Raw genomic sequence first — 23,884 nt, forward strand, 5'->3', positions numbered from 1 at the left:
TTTGCAAGGTGTTTTGTTGTACATTTCGGAAAGTGTCATTGTCAAGAAATCGTAGAGCGTGAGTATATCCTGAGTCAGTATGACTATGGACAATCCATTGAGGTTTGCATGAAATGATCTTTTTCTAATCTTCAATGACATAATATACCTGTGTACTTCTTGACACATGTCGATAAGGATTAACCGAATTTTTGTTTGTTTGTTTGTTTGTTTGACACCCCTTTCGTCAAATATTCCAGCTATATGACATCGGCCTTTAAATCGAATCTGGACCAGTCACTCCAGTGGTTGATATTATGAGCAATGCCCCAATCCGCTCAGGTACGATGACATGCAATCAACCAATTCTGTCAACCATATGATTAGCATAAGATGCTGGGGTTCTATCCTAACCCGGAATCTCGAATTATGAACATTTTTTTGTAATAAAAGCAACAAAACCCTTTCCATATACATAAGACATCTCTGATTTGATTATACGAGTTCGATTATATTTTCAGTATAATCATAAGAAATCACTATTAAATAGTTATGATACCAGCCGTTCACGAAAAGGTCAGCGTATCCTGCCCAAACGGTGGCACCCGTCACAAACACATGCAAAGACAAATCAGTTATTTACCTGAAAAGATTGGGAATAAATGGCACAAGTTAAAATAGGGAATTGCATCGGAAGTTGTTTTTAAATTTCCCCAGGATAATATTAACCTGAAAATTTCAACAAGTCCATGTTAACATTTAATTTTATTGTGTAAACCTACTGAGGAAAATAGGTCCATGTTCTCAGAGATGATTGCTATCCTATTCCAGCCAAAATGCTTGAAGAGTTTTACACGGACTTTGTTGGTGTTGGCCTCAGGGGAGATAACTCTGAAGAACTTTGGGAACACCTTCTTGTTTGACAGTGAGGGAGACACAGATCCATAGGAGATCTGAAAACACATCAGATAAGAAATCCCAAACGTCAACGCCAGAGAATAACCAGTCTTGACAGACTCCATTGGGAAAAGGGAAAATAGAGGTGAAACTGATCTAACAGGATCACTCAAAAACAGTGAATGACACCAGGGGGTCACGAAATAGACACCAGTAGCATCCGCCACAAAAAAGCTGCATACTCACAACAGGAGCATTATTATCCAAAACACCGTTTTTCATATATCTTTGTAACGTTAGCTCAAACGTCGTAATAAGAGGGTAAATGTCAACTTACAACATATAGAAATGAATTGGAAGTACAGAAAAGTGATTTTCAGAATAACCTACTCATTGGGATTTTAATTCAGGTCATTTATGTTCTTGCTCGTTAACGAAATGGAATATATGTACCAATGTACTCGCTTTTAACGAAACGTGTAATATATAACCGATTTACTCGCCCTTCAACGAAACGTGTAATATATGTACAGATGTACTCGCTCTTCAGCGAAGCACAAGTGATACTGGTGGCAGTGTACTGCATCTCTGTCGACGCATGTATTATACTAGTAGTGGTGTACTCAGTGGTTTTCAATGAAACAGTTATACCGGTATTCTCGATCTTTAACAAAGCATGGCAATAACGGCACTGTGTACTGTATCTTTGACCAAGTAAATTGGGTACGGTGTACTGTACCTGCACGAGGTTCCACAGATGTGACACCCTGGCTGTTGCCTCAGACACAGCAGAACATGCACCACCTATGACCATCAAACTGGTGCCTTGGGTATACAAGCTGTCGGCCAGCGCCTTCACGCCCACACCTTTGTTGCACTACAACAGTATATCATCATGACTACAAAAAATAGTGACTATATTCATAAAGAGGTTTCAGATTAGACTGTAATTGCATTTCCTGAACTTTCCACATTTCAAAAACAAGCAACCGTGTTCCTACAGCTGATGTTGGAAATATATTTAAATCTGAACATCACCATATAGCAAGCCCACTTTTTTTCAAAGTCTTGTTTCTACCCTTGCCACATGAAGCTCACCATCCTGTGCTAAATATGATTGGACCATCGCACATATAGATAGTCCAATCACAAACTCAACATCCACGACTGGTACATCTTCGTATAGACCGCCTCCGTGGTCTTGTGGTGGAGCATCCGCCCGGACAGCGGAAGGTCCGGGGTTCGATCCCCGGCCGCGTCATACGTTAAAATATGGTACTTGTTGTTACCCTGTCTGGCGCTCGGCATTAAGGGGCTAAAACAAGGACTGGTCGGCTCGGGGTCAGTATACTGAGTGGGGTATTCATGTAAAACTGCGGCATGGTATCTCAGTGATCCATGAGCTAGCACTATAAATCGGCATCAGTCCGGACTAGTACTAGGAACCACACACACACGTGCATGCACATCGCTATATAAGTGCAATGATCTTGGACGCGAGGTTAAACCCAATTTCACCCCACCTCACACCTTCGTATAAAAGTGATTTACCGCTGCTGTCTTTGTCGACATGTCTTTTTCATCCCCATCACCCCCCACCCACCCACAAACTATGTTTGAATATTCGGGATGGAATCACGAATGTTTTACGTTTTCTGATCGACTAGGTCGTCGCTACTGGTTGTCGCCATCTTTGTGAAGCTATCGCGTTTTCATTACAAGGGGCAGAACTCGTGTTCGACGCGAGGTGGCGCCAGGGTCGAGTCAGGAAAAGTGGTCTTGATGTTGCTTGCCTTGGGAAGATGATAGAAAGCATACATAAGAAAATACAGTCGCATCAAGTAACTGCTCTATAACGGATTCAGTATTCAATAATTCCTCAAAGTGAAGTTTACAAAGACACGGCTTTTCCTTTGGACGTGAGGTCGTCGCATGACCGGAAATTGACGTTCATAAGTGCACGAAAGACAAATTTTGACGTTCAGACATTTTCACGAGATCGTATTCTTGAAATGCCGTAAACAGTGACATACTACTTCCACATTCCTGGGGAAAACCCTGGAAAATCTCCCTTGCGAGAATACATATAGAAGCGTTGTCTCGATCGTTTAGACCCTTTAATCTTTAACTCATAATTAGCAAACATTGAGAAACCTCAGACCTCAGAGAGTTTTACTGCATATTCTAGTCCTAGTGAGCGACGAAATGCAAATCCAAACTGTCGTAGTATCAACTCGATCTGTCTCTATGTATATATACCTTTGTGTGAGTTCATTGGACTATGAAGCTTCATGGAGTGAGGGCTAAACCAATGAACTCACACAAAGCGAGAGTCAATTCTTAACAGACCGTTTCGACCCCCTGATGTTGTGGTCACTATTGTCGTCTGCTCTCGAGACTTCCAAACGAGTACTTTTAAGTGAAGCTAAATTCAAATGGGGATAAAACATCGGGAATTTTTTGATTGATTGAGTGAGTGAGGGCTTGAGTAAGTTTGGTGTAACGCCGATTTGAACAGTATTTGAATATGAAACAAAACATATCTAATATTACTGGGAATGTATCAAATGCTCAGAGAACAGGCTGCCCTCTAAACATCACTCAATGTGAGGACGTGAAGGAATGTTAGAAAACACGGCAAAACATTTTGAGCGTTCACCCTGTTGATCTGAAACATTTAGCCAAACTGACTACTCTAAATGAATAAACTACCGCATGTTCCTGAATTTAAACTTGATGAATATATTTCCTTAAATGTCCTACAATGTTTAATATTTCCGGAGCCACCAACAGTGTAATTTTAATACACTCTTCAAAAAAAGAAACGAATAGGTGTTTTGAGAATTTCAATTAGATTTTTTCCCCAACAATCGTCTTAAAGACAATTCTGTGATAGTGATTCCCGTTAATCATGCCATGTTTGTTGTGCAGTGCACGCAAACACATCTCAAATGGTTTTGTAAACGTTTATCAGCAAAAATGCAAATGATGCACGGAAATTGCTTTCAGAAAAAGTTTTCAGCACAATGCACGTGCAAAGTGTTTGAAATAAGGGCAGAGACAATGACTATAAAAGACCGTACAAAATTCATGAGTTCATTACGAATTTTCTGACGTGATTGAAGATCGAAACATGCCAAGATTAACTGCAGCTGAAAGAAATATCGCCACTGGACGTTTGGAAGCAGGGGAGTCCCAGTCAACCCTGAAGAGACTTCAACGTTCACCAAAGCATCATATCTCGACTATGGGATCGATATACCCGCACTAATTCGACTCAAGATCATCCCAGAAGTGGAAGAACAAGAGTGACCACCCCTGCTCAGGATCGGTACATCCGGTTGCATCGGAACCCATTTGCTACAGCAACGGACACTGCAGGACAAGTGCCTGGTATGCGAAGTATTTCCGACCAAACCTTTAGAAATCGTCTGAGCGAAGTAGGAATTCGAGCGAGACGACCAAAAGTTGGACCTGTCTTGCGACGTCTACACCGTCAACGACGTGTCCGGTGGTGCAACAGAGTACAGGCAGGAGATCGCAGGAACTGGCGACGCGTTTGGTTCAGCGATGAGTCACGTTTTCTTCTTCAACGAGGGGTGGAAGACAACGTATATTCCGACGTCGACATGAACGTTTTGCGCCGAACTGCGTTCGACAGGTGGACCGATTTGGTGGAGGGAGTGTCATGGTGTGGGGAGCAATATCCTATACGGGTAGGTCACAGTAAGTTGTTGTCCAGGGCAATCTTACAACAAACCAATACATTGACCAAATTCTGCGTCCTCACCTCCTCCCAACTTTGGACCGCCAGAGGGAGCTGTTCCAACATGACAACGCTCGGCCCCACACAGCACGTGCAACAGTTAATTTCCTTGTTAATGAGAACATCGATGTCCTTCTATGGCCGTCCAAATCGCCTGATCTCAACCCGTTTGAACATTTGTGAGACGAACTTGATCGACGCGTCCGTCAACGTCACCAGCGTCCCTACACACTGGCACATCTCGCCAACGCCTTACAGGATGAATGGCGAATAATTCCCCACGAAAAAACCCGAAGACTTGTGCAATCTGTGCCAAGGAGGTGTCGAGCAGTGACGGCTGCAAGAGGTGGTGTGACCAGGTACTGACCATGACGCCGGTATATAAATTGGATATATGTTATTGGAAAATTTTGGTGGTCTGATATTCGACAAACGGTGCGTCAAAACACTTGTTCAAAAATGTCATGGAGGGCCATATCCTACACCACGAGATCTGACTTGGTTGTGTTTCAGGAAAATGTGACAGCAAATCGCTACATGAATCATATTCGCCTTCTTCCATTCATTAACCGCCAGAGAGAGCTGTTTCAACCGCACACAGCTCGTTTCACGGTAGACTACCTTCATAATGCCAACATCAACCCCTTGCCCTGGCCGTCAAGATCTCAAGATCACAACCCAATCGAACACCTCTGGGAAGAACTCGATCGACGTGTACGTCAACGTCAGAACACGCCGCAGACACTCCCACAACTGGCCAACGCGTTACAAGCAGAGTGCCGCAGAATTCCGCAGGACAGAATTCGTACACTTATCCAGTCAGTACCGAGGAGATGCAGAGCCGTGATTGCTGCCCGGGCGGTCACACGAGATACTGAGTACAGCGCAACCTTGTGGCCTTATGTGTCGTGACAATGAACAGTTTTCAATGCCTTTGTACAACGACAACATTTAACTAACGAGTTCCAAAATTACATATTTGTATCTATGATTCAGAAATAAGTATATCGACTTTATTAGGTACAATAAATTTACTAAAAACAACCTGTGCGTTTCTTTTTTTCAAAGAGAATGAGCACGCTCCAAACATCTTACAGCCAAACATACCCACGTTTTCCATTGCGTGCAAAAACGCTGAGTTAAAGATTAAACAAGCTTTAAGGTAGACACAATTTTATGCTGTAAAAAGCGACGTTTCGGTGTAGATTCTTATACCATTGTCAAGCAAGACTCAATGAGGGACAATGTACAGAATATGTATAGTAGGTGGAGGATTAACAGTAACAACAATTGCATATATGATTGGTATAACATGAGTAAGTGATGACAAAAGAAGGATAATACTGTCACAACACGATGGTCGGTGGAAGCCAATGGGACATGAAGCCAATTGAACAGGATAAGTGAGTATTGCTTAAGGAGTTCATAGTAGGCGGATTGGATGAAATAGCCTTGATCTCTCTTGATTGATGGCTTGTGGCGGCGAATGTGGACTGCTTCTGCCGGTTCTCTTTTAGTGACATCATGAAGGTTGCCCCAGTTAATGTTGTGATTAGGACAGTTGCTGATATGGTCCGAGATGGCTGACTGGCTGACTGATTTGATGGTTGAGGTGTTTTGTGCTCTTTGATTCTGGTGTTGATGGGGCGGGATGTTTCACCTACGTAAGATTGGCCACAGTTGCAGTCAATTTATTAAACTACACCTTTCGGCTCTTGGGGGTTTGGTTGTGTTCCTACCGTTGGCTCTTAGCAGGGCGTTGAGGGAGTTGGAGCTGGTGAAGTGGGTGTCAATATTGGCTTGTTGTTTGAGGCGGCGGCTGATGATGTGGGAGGCTTTTCCTATGAACGGGTGGGCGATGCGGAAGGGCGGTGATTCGGTTTAAGGGTCGCAGATCTGGGTGTAGAATGGAGTACGGAGGAGATGACTTTATCGGCGAGATTAGGGGGATAATTGTTTTGGTAACTCTATTAATTGTTTGTGTAAAAAGGTTGGTGTTAGTGACGTACCAGCTCTCTTAACGGAGAAGGGACTCTGACAAAATCACGAATCAGTACAATGGCTTGCACTTAAAACCTGAATGCATGTCCATTACCCTTTCGTTCTGGATTTCAAAGTTCCATAAGTATATGTACAAAGAGAAAAAATAGTATTTGAGACAAGTATTATTAACACCATGTGGGTTTACGAAATCTGATCTGAGTCCGCCAGGGGTGTATTATAAGCCCGTTTCCTTTTGGATTATTTATTGATGCTCTACCAAGGCAAATATGAGAGTGAGTGAGATGGTTTTACGCAGTGTTTAGCAATATTCCAGCAATATCACGGCGGGGGACACCATAAATGGGCTTCTCACATTGTACCCTTGTCGGGAATCGCCATTAGCCATATTAGGCTACCCGACCGCCCAGGGAAATAGATGGGAATTCAGGACTGGGTAAGCAGTTGCATCCGGATGTCGTGCATTTTCTTTCTTTTGATGTATGGTCTTAATCCAATTTATGTATGTTTTGAAAGGAATTATCTTGCTCAAAATATTGTAATAATACAGGTTCCCAGACCATCGTGAATTCACCAATTCCTTATACACTATTATTTACCATCTTTAAAGCAAAGCACTGGAATTTGGGGTTTGGATAATGTACAATAAATGACAGCTCAACACACAATTGCTTGTATGGGATTCCCAGAGGTCAAATACTTCAATGCCGCTTGAGGTAAATGGTGTAGATATCCACTTTCTACATTGGCGTTTAAAAGTTGTATCAAACATAGGGGGAAATGTTTAAAATGCCAGATTCGCGGTATTCATAATATGTTATGAAATGTTATTTCAGGCATGTAATAATGACACAAACTACTGGGCATTAAGTAAAGTTTCTTCTTTATAAATATCGTTTGGGGAAAAAACAATTGATAGTGAATATTTTTTTTTATCAGTATATATTTGGAGATCAAATGTCACCAATCAACATGTTAGGCGTGCTGAAATGTGAGGTTATTACATGTTACATTATTCAATGTTCAATAATTAAATTCCCTTTGAGCCATATAAATGCAGTAAGAATATGTAAATGCAGGTGTGCTATTGCACAGTTCCGCGGTAACTCAAAGTCATCAGTCATCTATTTGAGAGGTAGAAAGACACGCGTACCTAGAGAACAAAGACTAGATGAACGGTTTGTAATCTTGGCTATGTAGAGACTCAGTACTGTTTTGTTAATCTGTAATGTGTAGAAAGATCCCGCTAAATGTACTTACTCCAGGAATATTATGTCATCACATCCCTAGGAAGATTTAATATACTCATGTCTACTTCAAATGTGAAAAGTTTAGGAAATTTTGCTGCCTTAATGTACCATGCAATTGATGTTAGAAAGCATAATTTCAGGGTATGAAACTCAAAAAAATTTCAGCCAGACCACAGGACTGGCTAGCTGAAATACTTGCCAGCCCTGACCAAAACCTGCCTGCCCACTATAATCATATGTTTCTCAGGATAAGCTAACGGGGTTTCTTTTTTGTTACATTTTATCATTCATCTTTACATGTGAATTAATGCTTATCATCGGGAAATATTTAGAATATTTTCACATATGAAATATAACCCGACCGTCGGGCAGGGGGATTTAAAAATCTGGCAGCCCGAGTTGAAATCAACCAGTCTCGGACGGTCGGGCAGGCAGGTATTTCGAACACTGATAATTTGTTATGATCTGTAAGCTCCACGCAGTGTTATAATGCATAACCGGATTGAGCTTTATACTGTTAAAGATAATAAGCCATGGGCCGATGGCCTATGTCTATACTGAATAAAAAAAATAATGATTAATCAAATATCAAAGGATGTGCTTGATTGTACAACACTCTCCCACATGACAAACACTCACTGTTCCACGGGGCATTTGCCCCTAAACGTACGCGTTCTAAGGTTCAGAACAATTCGTCACAAATGGAAGAAAATGGGCGCTGAAGTTTACTGAGAAAACAATATATGAATTGCTGGATTTCCTGATCGATAATACTATGTTGAATTTGTGGACAGGACATTAAGCCAAGTAGGCATCCACATGTGCAACAGTTGTGTTTCTATATGAATATCAATCGGATATTCTGCTCGGATTGGCAAATCAAAAGCTTAAGCTTCAGGCATATCGATTAGCCGACATCGTAGCACCTGCAACTCACGCAATTTGCATGTTTGTTTGAGTGACTGATTGTGTTGAAACGTCTATTTTGAATTACGTGTCCCGTGTCCTGGTGCAGAGATTCTGCCGAAATGACTGATTGTGTTGAAGTAATTATTTTGAATTATGTTTCCTGTGTCCAGGTGCAGAGATTCTGCCGAAACAACTTTCAGTGGGCTCAGAAGGAAAAATAGTAGTGAATAGTGGTGAATAGTCTAGTTTTCATAGCCAGAATAAGCAATATTTTTCAGAAACAATCAGTGGGTGAGTTTGAACAGTATTTCAGTATATATAACAGCGTGTCCGCTTAATATGGAAGGCAATCCCAAATGCAGGTCTCAGAGGTTAAACTCATGAAAACTACGAAAACATAACCTTGACGAATCGGGATCTGATCCCACGATCAAAGATGTTTGGGATGCCGCCGGGGAACGCTTCTGCAAAGCGAATAGCGGCGCCTTAGACGACCAAGCTAAATATAAATTGTCAATGCAGGAGAATAACCAATCATTTGGCGTTAAGGGCAATAGCTGTGAAAAATCATTGATGACACCAGGTGTTCGCGAACATGATAAACAAGTCCTGCCCTACGGTATCACACACCATTCATAAAATTTGCGTTATAAGTAATAAAGAAAATATATTAAAAAATATTTTTACTAAATATTGCAGAAGAAAAAATGTTTTTGCATCAAGTGAGTGAGTGAGGGAGTGAGTTGGGTTTAACGCCGCTTTGAACATTATTCCATATCACGGCGTGTCAGCTTAATGTGGGAGGAAAGCCCGAAGTGATGCAGGTCTCAGACGTTTACCACTTCGGTGAAACCCACGAGCACGCGTATGGTGCTGACCTAGAAACATAATCAGGGCGAACCCGGATTCGAACCCACAATCATAGGTTTCTGGCGTGCCCAAGGGACGCAACTCTGCACAGCGAATCGCGGCGCCTTAGACGACTGGGCCACCCGTGCCCCCTTTTGCATCAAGACGTAGTGAGAAACAACCCATAACACGTTTCTGAATGTCCCCAGATTAGTGATACACCATCAAACATTCCTTTCCCAACATGAATATATAACATTGGAGACTGGGCCAAGGAAACCAGTTGTTGATTATCTCCAACCGACGCCGGGAGATGATAAGCAATCAGAACAAGCAACAGAACCTGATCCAACTCGAGACGTTTGCTCGAATCTACACAAATATATAACCGAACTGATGTCAGCCTTGATAAATCTTCACCTATAAAGTAGCCCATCATATTTAAAAAACTATTCTTCCAGAATATATATTAGGATGTATAGCAAGTTTCTGACAGGTATAGACTGATTAAGGTTCAGTGTGCTGCGGCAAATGTGGCGGTCAAATTCAGACTAGATCTAGTACATTACAAACTTTGTGACAAGAAGGCCTCATGTTCCCGGTTCTGGGCCGGGAGAGCGAAACCTAGCCATAATGAACTCTAAAAGCTCTTCGCTTTCGTGAAGCTACAGTTAGATTGGTCACGCTACAGTAAACACGGGATATTGCTGTACCGGGACTCTCAAATTACAAGAAAAACACAGAAATGCGTATACCGTAATTACAGTAGTAATTTATTAGATGCTGAAGTATAGTATAGTTGCACAAAAGTACTTTACATTTAACACATTTAATAACTCTAATACTTTAATATTTCATAGATGTACATTATAATTTCATTCACTCCAAGTGGATCAGGTCACCAACGTGATCTGTGCACTCAACGTCGCCGATCACTGCAAAAAAAATCCATATATACAAGCTTGTATATCCTTTGGAAAGATGATATTTCCAAAGGATATACAAGATTGGAAAGATGATATATACAAAATATACAAGTTTGTATATATGACATATACAAAATATACAAATTTGTATATATGGTGTATCCAAATTTGTTTTGTTTGTATATATTGGTAAAGGGAGATAATTATTATGCATTTGTGTATAATTATGATATATGTGCAAATTGAAGTGTTTTAAGTTGAGCACTGTGTTTCTTTGTATATGTTGGTAAAGGAGGATAATTGCTATGTATTGCTCTATAAATGTTTTGTATGTGCAAAATAGTATCAGCAAGTTACAAAAAACTGATTTAGTGGTGGGTAACATTACTGGAGGGTTTAATTAGTACTCCACACTGTTAGCGGGAGTACATACTGTCCTTGCAATGATATTGACGGGTGGGCGGTTGAGGCGTCTGGTACTTTTCCTGGCGCGGTGCTTGGTATGTGAGTAGACTTTATGGTCAAATGCACAGAGGGGATTAGCTGTCGGTGGCGATTGCTTTGGCGGTAACTTCTGTATTGAAAGTGTTTGAGCTTGGATTTGTTTTACGGGGAGGCCGCGATGTGTTTTGTAACATGCTCTCGTGCACATATGCCAACAGAGTGGATTGCACAGAGGATGAAAAATATTTTATCACTACTTGAAAGTGTTGAATTTGGTTTGTTCTGAGCTGTCGGTTTCATTGTAGATATACATTGTTATAATGTGAAATCTCGGCGGAAACGCGGAAAATCGCGTTTTGTAAAACGGTAGTCCTTGGGGAAAATTGTATTATGAGCAACCGGATGCGTAAATAACGTGTGTAATATATTCCCGTATTATATTTTATAATACTTGATCTTTAAATATTGTTATCAATGCGAGAACGAAGATTACCTTGAAAAAACACAACAGCATGCATATGTTCTAGCAAAAGGAAACTTGATATATATTCATTTGGCTTAATTTCTACTTTGGAAAACTTAGTTGGCGCTCTAAAAGCTTGACGCTGTATAATTTGGCACGCGCATGGTTGGGTGCAAACCATATGTACATCAATAATAATAGTAAAAATAATAATAATAATAATAATAATACATCATGATGGCAGTTTCAATGTAAAGATTAAGTATTTTTAAAGATATGGAAAATAAATCTTGATAACTGCTTTAATCTTTGATCTTTGGGAAAATAATAATGGAATTGGTTGAGTGACTAACGTATTCTACTTTAAAAGTGACAGGAACGTGATTTACATAATTAAAATATAGAATAATATACAAATTATAAGAGAGGGTTTGTGATTTATTTTGGGATGAAGTCAGTATTTAACTTGCGCTTTCCGACATTATGCGTATTTCGCATACGGTTAAAAAAAAAATGCAATTCATTTATTTATAAAAAGTACGAATGCATCAATCCTACATCACAGGACCATGTACATAATTTGTTGAATGTTATTTCGTGAATACACAAATTGCATAACACATTCCCTGAGGACAAACCCAAATTGCCCGTCCCTTTGTGACAGGTGTTAATTAGAGAATGTATTGCCACCATATTATGTCCCGGCACTTTTATGACATGTAATGAACCTAGTCAATCCCTGGGTCTGTAACAACAACATGGGTCTAATAAAATCAAAGTAACATAAATGTTACGTCATTCGAATTAAAAAAGAGACTGAAAAAATGTAACATGAATATAATTGCCCTTTTGAGGGTAATATAATTTTGGGAAAATATACGTTTTCTTGTATTTATGGACGACTTCACACAAGCTGAAAAATTAAACATATGTTTATATAGCTATATTTACATACATGGCATTAACATGTAATAATAATATTGATCATGTTTGTTAATTTGTACATTTCGTTGTTATTGGTATCCTGAGTATGTTGTAATAATGCATGTGTTCTGATCTTATTTGACGTAGATTACATGAACTAGTAGAGTGACTTTCTTTCATCAGCATGGAAGGATTACCCACACATATACCCTTAATCCTTTGTCAAACAGAAAGAAGTCATATAGATATCATATCTAACTGGTACTAAAAGTTCACTATCAATCTCCTCTGATAACAAACTTACATTTAATATCCCCAAGCTACAATGCCAAGCATGCTCATGGAGTAATTATGAGAAACCCGAATGATATCCTGTCTACGTGGTCACACCCGGTGATTGTTAAGACATTCAGACAATATGGCAGTCTGTATTCATTTCTTATATCCCAAAAGTCCCCACCAAGCTTCCTTTTATTAACATTGGGATGAGGGGAGATATACATATTGTATTAAATAATACATCAAAACAGAACAAAAAAGATAGGTCAACAGTGCGGTTGATGGAAAGGGGTTTCCTAAGAAAAGTTATTTAACTCTTTAATACTTAATACGTGTCTCAAAGTATGTATTAAGTCTTACTACTAGTTATTATATATGTGCAAATCCACCCGAACGTCGGATGTACATGGCCGATTTCAAAATAGCTAAATTAGGCACTGTTCAAATTGTTTCCAATAAACCACTGATTAGAAACTCACTTAACCTTTAGAATAGAATCGTTTCTAAATATATTGTAGTTGGGGCATGTGTAAAAATTAATGCAGTGTACCATTGTGACAGCCACAAGAGCATGCATGATGTGTTATCTGAGATGTGTTTTTTAAGCCGATGGAAGTTTAAAGTGACAAAATCTGGTATCATGGCTTAACTGAATATAACATTGTCTAAGTTTAATAATCCTCTTTTTCCGGTGACTATTCCAATTATTAATGGTATCAGGTAGGAATGACTTGCATTCAGTTCTACAACGTATAGCCTGTGAATTGGTTAGATTTCTTTATATGTAATCACTAACAGCAAAGATGTTTTCCATCTTGTAAAAAGGTGTAATGGCTACGTTGGTCTCACTCTACATTTTCACGTGGCTTGAACCTCTTATTGGCCCACAAATAGTCCGTAATCAGTGAGTGGGCGAGGTAAAAATTAACGTCTCATCGGCATTATTTCAGCGTCCGTAATGAATTAATGTGTAGACATTCTATGATTAATTCTTTTTCTTTGGTACAATTATCCAAAACATGGGAGCAAAATATTGGCAATATATATATGCTTGTTCATGACTTATGTAAAAGGGGTTATTTATCTGAGTGATTGAGTATGGTTCACGGCGGTGGACACCAGAAAGGTATTTAAGACAATTAATCATAGGGCTTACCTCGTTAACTCGCCAATATCATAATCTGACTGAAATATTAATACCAAAGTCCTTTCATTTTAAGATTAGGTTTTGCACTTGGGCACACTTTGACGTGATATTGAACAGTTTTCTTTTTCCCTGGATTAAGTTTTACTTGCATTCAATCATTTGGTAATTTTCTCCAAATTGGCATTAATATTTTATGCAGTAGTATTTGGAACTGTCCATTTTGGGAATAGGGTTGACCCCACCGCAAGCACAGTAAACAGAAATTCCAAGGTGAATAATATGTACTATAGTTTGTTGGCTCGACATGCAAGACTCCATAATTTTAGCTATAAATTCATAGTAATATTAAATTATTTTTTTTATAAAGAATTCATTGATGTATTTGACATGAGACGTAGCGACACTCATGTATTTTATAATAATGTACAATTTCAATGCCTTAAATCTGTTGCATTAAACAAATTCTTTGATTTGATGTTGTCATATTGTGACTCAATTTGTGTCTAGTCTTCCAAATGTTCTATTGCGAATACATATAGTGTCAGCGCTCATGATCGCCATATCTATGAATGGATGAAAATATCATCATTAATAAACTTACCTGAGCTCAATATGTGTTCTGAAGACAAATCGCTGTAAAGCATCTTGCACGGCTTCGTTCACGTTCACCCTCAAATGTACGAAAGGAAAATCTGCAACTGTGCGTGTTCAATGTTCGTTTGCATTTTTGTGACAGGCGGTCGTTATTTTCATTAAGATTCCACAAATTCATAAATCACAACTGATGTAGCTGCCTTGGTTAACTTGAGTCAGGATATAACTAATTACAAACTCTGTTCTAATTATGCTAATCGAGGAAGTGCATTATACTGGATGACAAACTTAGTAATCCTTTAACACTAATCCTTGTTTACAATGAACGCATGTCAAATGACTAAATAAACATCCTTTTTTATTTTCTTAAGTAGAAGTATCACAATTGGCGGTGAACACAACTGTTTGTAGAATGATAGTTTCAGAAAGGAATACAAATACAAATATACAGAAAGGGGTTTAAAATGGTTTCTTTCTTTGCATCCACGCATTGTTGTTGTGGATGCGGTTATTTGCTGTCGGAATTGTTTTGGCAATTCAATTAGTTAATTACATGTCACATGACAACTGCATGTCACGGGGGCCTGGACATAAACACTTGAACACTTAGATTTTGACGTTGTCATCTTGATCATCAGAACCATCAAAGGCGGCAAAATACAGTAAGCAACTTTTCTCCCACTTTTCAATTCAGATGTAGACAAGTACAACACGTTTAGTAATGATTTAAAAAATTGTACGAGTTTCTTAGTGTCAATAATTAGTAGAACAGACGTAAACCAGACATACGAATGGACACGTTATAGACAACAATCCTATATATTTTAGTAACAATGATTAGTTGGAGTGACCAGTATATATTTGCAAAAAATAGATTTATAAAAGTTCAGCTTATTAATACAATACACCCATCAAATAGGGCTGCATGTGTCAGGGACCCAATCTAGATAGCGCCAACATCTAGAACCGCTGCGCCGGAAGTAGGTAACGTTTCTAGCTCTTACGTCGAGTAAAACCAGAAATGATTCGCGTGATACATATATGATGTACATATATGTGAACAGCCTCTCGTTATTAATGCCCTTTAATTGTAGTCATCTTACTATTTGATCGTTTGTGCCACACAAAGCTATAAGTTCCGTAATAAAAATACGGAAAAATGAACAGATTAATCTCATGGACATATATTCAAAAATGGTAGCATAACGAATGAAGTAATGTTTTAATTTCCGTTCCCATAATACTGTTTAGATGAAACACCATTAGCAACTTGAATGGGAATAAACAGTGGTAGCTGTCACTAGCCAAAGGATACTAGACTATACAAAAACAGTTTTAGCATCTCACACCGTCCCGACAGGCGCCAACCTCTCAAATATTGCACAACATATATTGATGGCGTAGTAATATATTAATATTACATTGTTTCTTGAATACTGTGCGAAGAATATTTTGTACGATGGAAAGATTCAAAACAAGTATCATTATCTTCTTTGCGAGGAATTTAGAAGTTGGAGTATTGAGAGAGGATAAGATCTGTGGATGAACAACATCACTTGCTTGATAATGGTGTTACAACATACACCTAAGCGTCGCTCCTAACTGTAATAAAGACGTTGTTCATCAATATATCTTATCTCTACTCAGTTTTCATTATCGCTAAAATGTAAATATATCTAGATTTATAGACGGGATAATGCATAGATAATATTCCAACAGTCAGATTAACCAGATTAAACAGATTCCTCTACGCTGGGCAAACACTGGTCTATGTAGAATCATATCGTTATCTGGGACTACGGGTTGACGAGCATCTAGATATGTGAAACTGTGAAAGAGTTGTACAATTCTGCCAGCCATGCTTTGTCTTATTCTGTTGGGTGTATGTCTTATGATGTTTTTTATGAAACTGTATGAAAGTCTTGTTGAGCCGGTAATGATCTATGGCTCTGGTATATGAGGATAAAACATTAATCTAATCCACAATAGAGCCCGTAATTATTTCTTGGTGTTAGTAACGGTACCTCCAGTATAGCCACTAATGGAGACATGGGTCTCTTCTCCCCGTTTGTTACATTACATGCTAATGTTTTTAGACTACCCCAAGATTAATAACAGTACTTGTAACGCTTTGATGAAGAAAATGGTTACTATGTAAAAGTTCATGGAGTACTAAAGTTGTTAAAATTGCCTGTAATCTTAATATTTATGATGTTATGAATATTATGACTGCTCCAATGTCCCGAAAGAAGAAAATTGCCCATATTAAAAACGTTCTCGTAAACAAAGATGAACTGAGCTGGAGAACAGAGCTTTGGAACGATAAACATAACGTTAAGGGCAATACATTAAGAACTTTCATGATCGTAACGTTGTTGCTCCTTATGTTTTAAATACAGGGACCACCGTCGCTTTTTAGCTAGTTTTAGATCTGGATCGAAACAGGACGATTTACAACCCCCCAAACCTTTTAGAAAATAGAATTTGCCCGCACTGTTTTAAAATTGTTCATTAAAGTTTGTCGAAAATGAATTTCACTTTATTAAATGTTATGTCCTTTATGATCTTAGAAGTATTTTACTTAGATAATGGTCATCTCTTTTGAAACACGTGACGCATTCATAAAATAACTTCCTCTGTAAGGTTCACACCCAATTGTCAGACATCCCATTTGGCAGGTGACCGAATCATCAGACAGACCAGTCAAGTGTGACCAGTGTATTCGCCTGGTCTAAACTACTAATTACTGTGCTGCTCTCGACTGTGGGCAGAGTAAGCTATTCACCACTCGTTAAGTGATACAGATTAACCAGATTCCTCTACGCTGGGCAAACACTGGTCTATGTAGAACCATATCGTTATCTGGGACTACGGGTTGACGAGAATCTAGATATGTGAAACTGTGAAAGAGTTGTACAATTCTGCCAGCCATGCTTTGTCTTATTCTGTTGGGTGTATGTCTTATGATGTTTTTTATGAAACTGTATGAAAGTCTTGTTGAGCCGGTAATGTTCTATGGCTCTGGTATATGAGGATAAAACGTTAATCTAATCCACAATAGAGCCGGTAAATTATTTCTTGGTGTTAGTAACGGTACCTCCAGTATAGCCACTAATGGAGACATGGGTCTCTCCTCCCCGTTTGTTACATTACATGCTAATGTTTTTAGACTACCCCAAGATTAATAACAGTACTTGTAACGCTTTGATGAAGAAAATGGTTACTATGTAAAAGTTCATGGAGTACTAAAGTTGTTAAAATTGCCTGTAATCTTAATATTTATGATGTTATGAATATTATGACTGCTCCAATGTCCCGAAAGAAGAAAATTGCCCATATTAAAAACGTTCTCGTAAACAAAGATGAACTGAGCTGGAGAACAGAGCTTTGGAACGATAAACATCAATGTTTAAAACTACTTTCAACTACTTGTTGCTGGCGTACGCATTTTATATTGATCAAACTGTTATTAAGATCTGTAAAACATAACCAAATACAAATTATTTCATAACATCATATAGTTGTCATAATGAAAATAGTATTAAAGCATTATTGTCACATGCAATAATTATACTGTTCGGTATCATTAGTAAACTTTGCAACCACATATTATGTGAAACATTCTATAAGAGGTGATGAAATTGAATGAAGCAGTGGTAAAATCTAACCATATATACAAAATTGTATATTTTGGAAATACCAACTATACAAAATTGTATATTTTGGAAATATCAAATATACAAAATTGTATATTTTGTATATATGGGTATTTTTTCTTGTGCGCGATGACGTTGTTGACGAGATTGTCTTTCAGAGCCTGAACAAGTGCTGACCACCTCGCACGGCATCAACCATGGTCACTCGAACTTGTGCGTTAGCCATTTTGGACATAGATAACTTACTTACTTTGGAGATTTAACGTGCGCTTTCCGACTGATTCGTATTTCGCACACGGGCCCGGCCAGGCCATTTAATGTGTTTCCGAAAGGGGCGAAGGTGGTGTGTGCAACCCAAGAGGGGGCTTTAGGGGTTGCTTATATAGAATTTGGGAATTTTGAGATTTTGAATAGATGCCGATTGGGTTGGGGATGAGAATTAAGCTTATTTCTGGGATTTTGAGGGATAGTTTAGCTGCTTCATATTACCGTTTATTCCTACGTGGGCGGGTATCCACAAGAATGTTTTTTGTTTGCCTGCCTTAGTTAGGTCGTTGGAGCTTTTAAGTATTTGATTTATTAATTTAGGTCGGTTTTGGGTATTTTTGTTTTGGAGGGCTTGCAGTCCACTTAGGGAGTCGGTAAGTATTAGGATTTTTTTGGTGGTTTTTGGATTCTTGATTATGGAGGGCTGAGGCCATGCCCATTAGTTCTGCCGTGAATATTGATTGGTTGTTTGGGAGTCGGGCGCTAATCTAAACTACGGTAATCCGGTGTTTTTATAGCAATTACTCATTTTTCGCTTTCGTAGGACAAATACCCCAACTTGGGTTTTCGCTTTACTGATACTAGGGAAAATTGGATTTTCGCTAACCCGGCACGACACCATGTCCCCAACAGTTCTATCTATGAAATGTTACCTACCTTTGAATTATTCCACTTCATATGCAGCCTGTAGCCGGGTAGAATGTCCTGGCGTTTGTTGATGTCGTCAACGGCCATCATGGCTGCCGGCAGTTGGGCCAGCCCGCCTGCGTACTGCCCTTCCATTGGGAACAGTCCGAAAAGATGGATGTCGATCGTGCAATGAACGTGTATTGCCATGGAAACAACGACAAACATGATCTTCATCATGACTGACGTTGACGTTGATTTCAATTGTCCAGAGTAATAATGATCCACTCCTTTGGTGGTGATCGTGAAGCTTTGCTCTGTTTCTGTGACAACGAACATTGTTGTCAAGCTATTGGTTCAACACGGAAACTTAGCAAACAACAACGGATGCAAAACATTTGTCTCCGCGGAAGGAATTATTGATTGTGGAAGTACTGATATCATACAGTGAACAGTTGTGCATTGTCTCGCGGTTTGGCAAAATTGACCTTAAGAAACGCCAACCTTTGGAAAAAAAAAAAAAACCATCAAAACCCCCACACCCTACTGAGGTTATGTTTTGATATGCAAATGCAAACACCACTGAGGTTAGGAATTATACATTCCGTGATATATTTCTAAATTGTTTGCCTGAAAATCATTGAAACAATGTTCTAGCTATATCACAGCGGGTTGTAACTGACCGAGCTTGGACCAGATAAACCGATGACTGAAAACAACGCAATCGGGGCACAATGACAAGCAATCGGGGCGTAATGACAAGCAATCAGCAAAGCCACCGAGTCTCACCATCCGATGATGTGTGGTCCCCTCTCGTGAGTCGAGGTGAAGTGGGGTTTAACGTCGCGGGCAAGATTGTTGCACTTCAATAGCGATGTGCATGGACGTGTGTGTGGTTGCTTGTACTAGTCCGGACTAATGCCGATTTCATAGTGCTAGTCCACTGAGATACCCAACCGCACTCAGATACAGTATACTGACTCCGAGACGACCAGTCCTTTGCTAACCCCCGACCTTCCGCTGTCCGGGAGGACGCTCTACCACTACACCAAACATTCGAAACAATATCTTATTGAGCTTTGACACTATCATAAAGACTTCTGAATTAATAAAAACGACACATCATTTAACAATATAGTGAAGGCTTAAACTTAAACTTATCATTCTGCATACGGAGACGATAGAGTCAAGACACTACAGAAAAAAAAATCTGCTGAAAATATACACCTTTTCTGCCACAAATAGAAAAAAATAATAAAAGTATGTAGGTAACCAAAAAATGCATCAACAAAGATAATGACAAGGGAAAGTCATGTGCCCAAAAATCATCATCTTTGTATTGAAGACGGAAACGGAGAAATATATCTTTTGGTCCCATCTGTAATATTAATTTATTTGTTAGAAATGTTAATATTGATGTTTGGAGATCATTTTTGAATCAGACATGGTAACCGGATACACAGGTAAATTAGACAAGACAAATGTTATGTTTAGAATGGCAGGGCGTTTATGCAGACAAGAAATACTGTTTTATGAAGACACACCAACGTCGACCAGTGAACCAGAATACACATATACATATTTAGGAATCTTATTTCCCTCTAATTTCACAATGATTAATTGTGTTTTATCACTTGTCACTAAGAGGTAAAAGAGCCATGGTGGAAAAAAAACCTTACAAATCTTAATAGATCCGTATGATTGACAGTTTTCTTCAAAATATCTGACACTCAAATACGACCTTTTTTGTTACATGGTGGTGAAAGTATTGTATGCATAGGACTGATGACCTAGAAAGTGTACATTTCATCACCTGTAAGATATGTTTGTTATAGGTCTGTCCCCGGACACCAAATGCTTATGTCTGGAATGCGTATGATATCCTCCTTACGTTGATGGTATGTATAAGACATTTGGATACTGGCTAACACTTGCTTGAAGATCGTATGCCCTTGAAAGTTAATAATATGCAATTATATTTTGATATGTGGCTACAAAATAACACCTCAAATATACGTCATATATTGTAGGCTTAAGTAATGTATGAATATATTTTAAGCAGATGAGATGTATCAATTCATATAAGACAGTTGAAATTTAAAGTTCTTTCAACATTGGACTTACATACTGTTGAAGATATAGTCCTTATATAAAATATAAAAGCAAGTTGGAAAAGGAAAATATCTTTCATGTATGACAGAGAGGAAATGTTATTCAATGTTGATAAGGTTAAGGCTTCGCTTATTAAGATCAAAACAAAACGAAGTTAAGATAGTTGGATATTGATGTATCCCAAGTTTATGTCCACCGTGTTATGCTTCTACAATAGAAAGTGAATACCTTTTCCTTTATAATTTACCAATTTTATTTATTAATTCATTCATTCTATGATAATTTATGAATGAAATATTTACATAATTATATTGCCAAAAGCAAGTATCTAAGCATAAACATATTTTATTTGTTCAAGTTTTGCTCCACTGCGACTTTTCTTTGAAAAAATAAGGCATGCACAAGGAGAACATTTCGTAAAGCATGATATCAATAACCACGTTTGATGGTGGTGCAATATGTTTAACATATATATCATCACGCATTAGTCTTCTCCCTACATTCTGAATAAAACACTCGACACGACAGATCTTTCCCTTGCTATTGGATAGTAAATGCACGCATGCACGCATGCACGCAGACACGCACACACCTGCATACATGGTTCTTAGACCCGTGGATAGAACAGGTACCTAACAACACATGCTGGGGGTCGAATGGTCAGGTTCGTCGACTCTGACAGCGTATTACCCTACCCCAACGGCGTGATAAGTTGCTTGTAATATCAATCACTGAATCGCTGATCAAGACTCCATAATACACAGGCCACCATAATATTGCTGGAATATTACTGAATGCGCTGTTAAACAACAAACAAACTAATAGTACTTAAATTATGCAAAATCTTTTACCTGGTTGAATAATTTTCAAAGCTTCATACTGCCCGTATCACAGATCGGTCGCTGTCAGATCGATAACTGGTTTTAACAGAAATAGAACATATTCAGTGCTTTAGTCTAGGGATATCATATATGCATTTGCATTATTTCCCATGTCGCCATGACCTGTTTTGAAACAGCAGTTGTAATGGATCTCCCTATGCTAGCAGCATTATGAACAGTAGGTTTTACAGTGCATTTCTACATCCCTTCTACAAATTACAAACATGGCTAAAACTTTGAACAATGGTTTTAGGTTTCGTTAAGACACCACCCACCATGGATTCATAAATCGGGTTTCACTGCGTTTCAATTAAACGAATAAATGATGATGTGAAATACATACCTTGTCGATATATACAATGTCATCATCCAGATGTTGTCATATTGAACATCAGGCTTGCATTTACGACAGCTTGTATGAAAGCTACATATTAAATCACCCGACTGCACTGTGTCGTTGGAAATGTTATGATGTTTGTATCGTACTAAATGAAGTTTGTTAACATATTATATACTGAACCGCAAAAAGAAACGTCGCCATGGATAGATATATGAGAAACCTTATTTGTCCAAACACTGTAAACATACTTTGAGACATATTAAAAAGATGAATCTTGGCAAAATTGATCATCAAGATTGAAATTAAAGTGTCAACTGTTCTTAAAGTGAAACACAACACTCGTCTCTGAGAAAATGGCATCACCAGTCAGTATCTCGTGTGTTCGCCATGTGCATTGAAGGCTGCCGTGCAACGTCGATACATGGAATGGATGAAGCAGTTGATGAAGACAATAGGCACTTGAGCCCACACAGGTGTTCAATGGGATTTAAATCGGGACTGAGAGCACTGCATGGTTCTGATGCCATTCTGCTGGAGGAAGTCTCTTGTGGTTCTCGCAGTGTGGGCACGGGCGTTATTATGCTGAAACTCGTGGTTGCGGCGACGTGCCAAATGAGGTATGACGTGTGGTCTCAAGACTTGATCAATGTACCAAGGTGCTGTGACAACATTGCCTCTCCCAGGACCGATGTCATGGAAGACCACAGGGCCGACCCTCTGTGCAAGACCAATTCCACCCCACACATGATGCTCTGATGCCCCACGAGCACCTCGCAACAACACACGCATCCGAATAACGTTCCCCACGGCATCGCCAGACTCTCTCTGTCATCTGTTATTGAGATTCAGTATCGGCCCTCGTCTGAGGAGCGGACTCTTCTCAACTGCTGGTGGCGCCAATGCCGGTGCTGTGTTGCCCACTGAAGACGGTCCCGGCGATGACGTGGTGTCAGAAGGGGTCCTCGGTGTGGCCTGTGACAGTGGAAGTGTCTGCTCGTCGACGCATGGTGTCCGCACTTATGTGTCGCTTGTGTGTCCCAATGGTCTGTCGAGCAGTTTCCGCGGCAGTAACAAATCGATCTTGAAGACGCTGTCTCCCTCTACGCGGTCGGTCATCTGTAGTGTTGGTGGTCTGGTACCGTTGCTGAAGCCTGTATATGGTCCTTACGTGGGATTGAAATGCTTTGACTACTTGCCGGGCGGTTTGTCCAGTTTGCATCGTCCAAAGGCTTGGTGTCGCCGATTTCTTGTCAATCTTGGCATGTGGTAGCAATTCAATAATGAATAAATGTTGTCCGATTTGGGTGGATTTTTATAGAGCAAGAATTCGGGGAATGCATGTGCATTTCAATTTGCACGGAACTTACGTGCATCGGGTTACCATGGCCGTTCCCGTGATGCGTTTGGGCGATCGTTTTTTTTGTCATCTGCTTTTTTTTATCATCACATTTCTTTTTTCCGGACAAGGTAATGTTAAATTTTAGAAAATCACCACGATATGACAACTTTTCATGGAATGTGACTTGGGGTGACGTTTCTTTTGCGGGTCAGTATATTTGCAGAGGAAGGAAAC

General features: G+C 39.2%; 1 protein-coding gene across 1 annotated transcript in view; it reads right to left on the reverse strand.

Annotated features, from left to right (window-relative positions):
- The window catches only part of LOC124117241 (gamma-aminobutyric acid type B receptor subunit 1-like), a 43,115-nt gene extending 20,694 nt beyond the window's left edge, over positions 1-22,421 (reverse strand). The window contains exons 1-5 of the mRNA XM_048383418.1: positions 22,315-22,421; positions 21,942-22,007; positions 19,009-19,301; positions 1,616-1,753; positions 762-932 (exon numbers count right to left, since the gene is read on the reverse strand). Of these exons, the coding sequence (XP_048239375.1) occupies positions 762-932; positions 1,616-1,753; positions 19,009-19,218 (519 nt within the window). The 5' untranslated portion in view covers positions 19,219-19,301; positions 21,942-22,007; positions 22,315-22,421. The remainder of the gene's footprint in view (positions 1-761; positions 933-1,615; positions 1,754-19,008; positions 19,302-21,941; positions 22,008-22,314) is intronic.
- Between the last annotated feature and the right edge of the window lie 1,463 nt (positions 22,422-23,884).

The sequence above is a fragment of the Haliotis rufescens genome, unplaced genomic scaffold (genome assembly GCF_023055435.1).
Source record: "Haliotis rufescens isolate VD_foot unplaced genomic scaffold, xgHalRufe1.0.p SCAF_48, whole genome shotgun sequence".
Taxonomy (NCBI): Eukaryota; Metazoa; Mollusca; class Gastropoda; order Lepetellida; family Haliotidae; genus Haliotis; species Haliotis rufescens.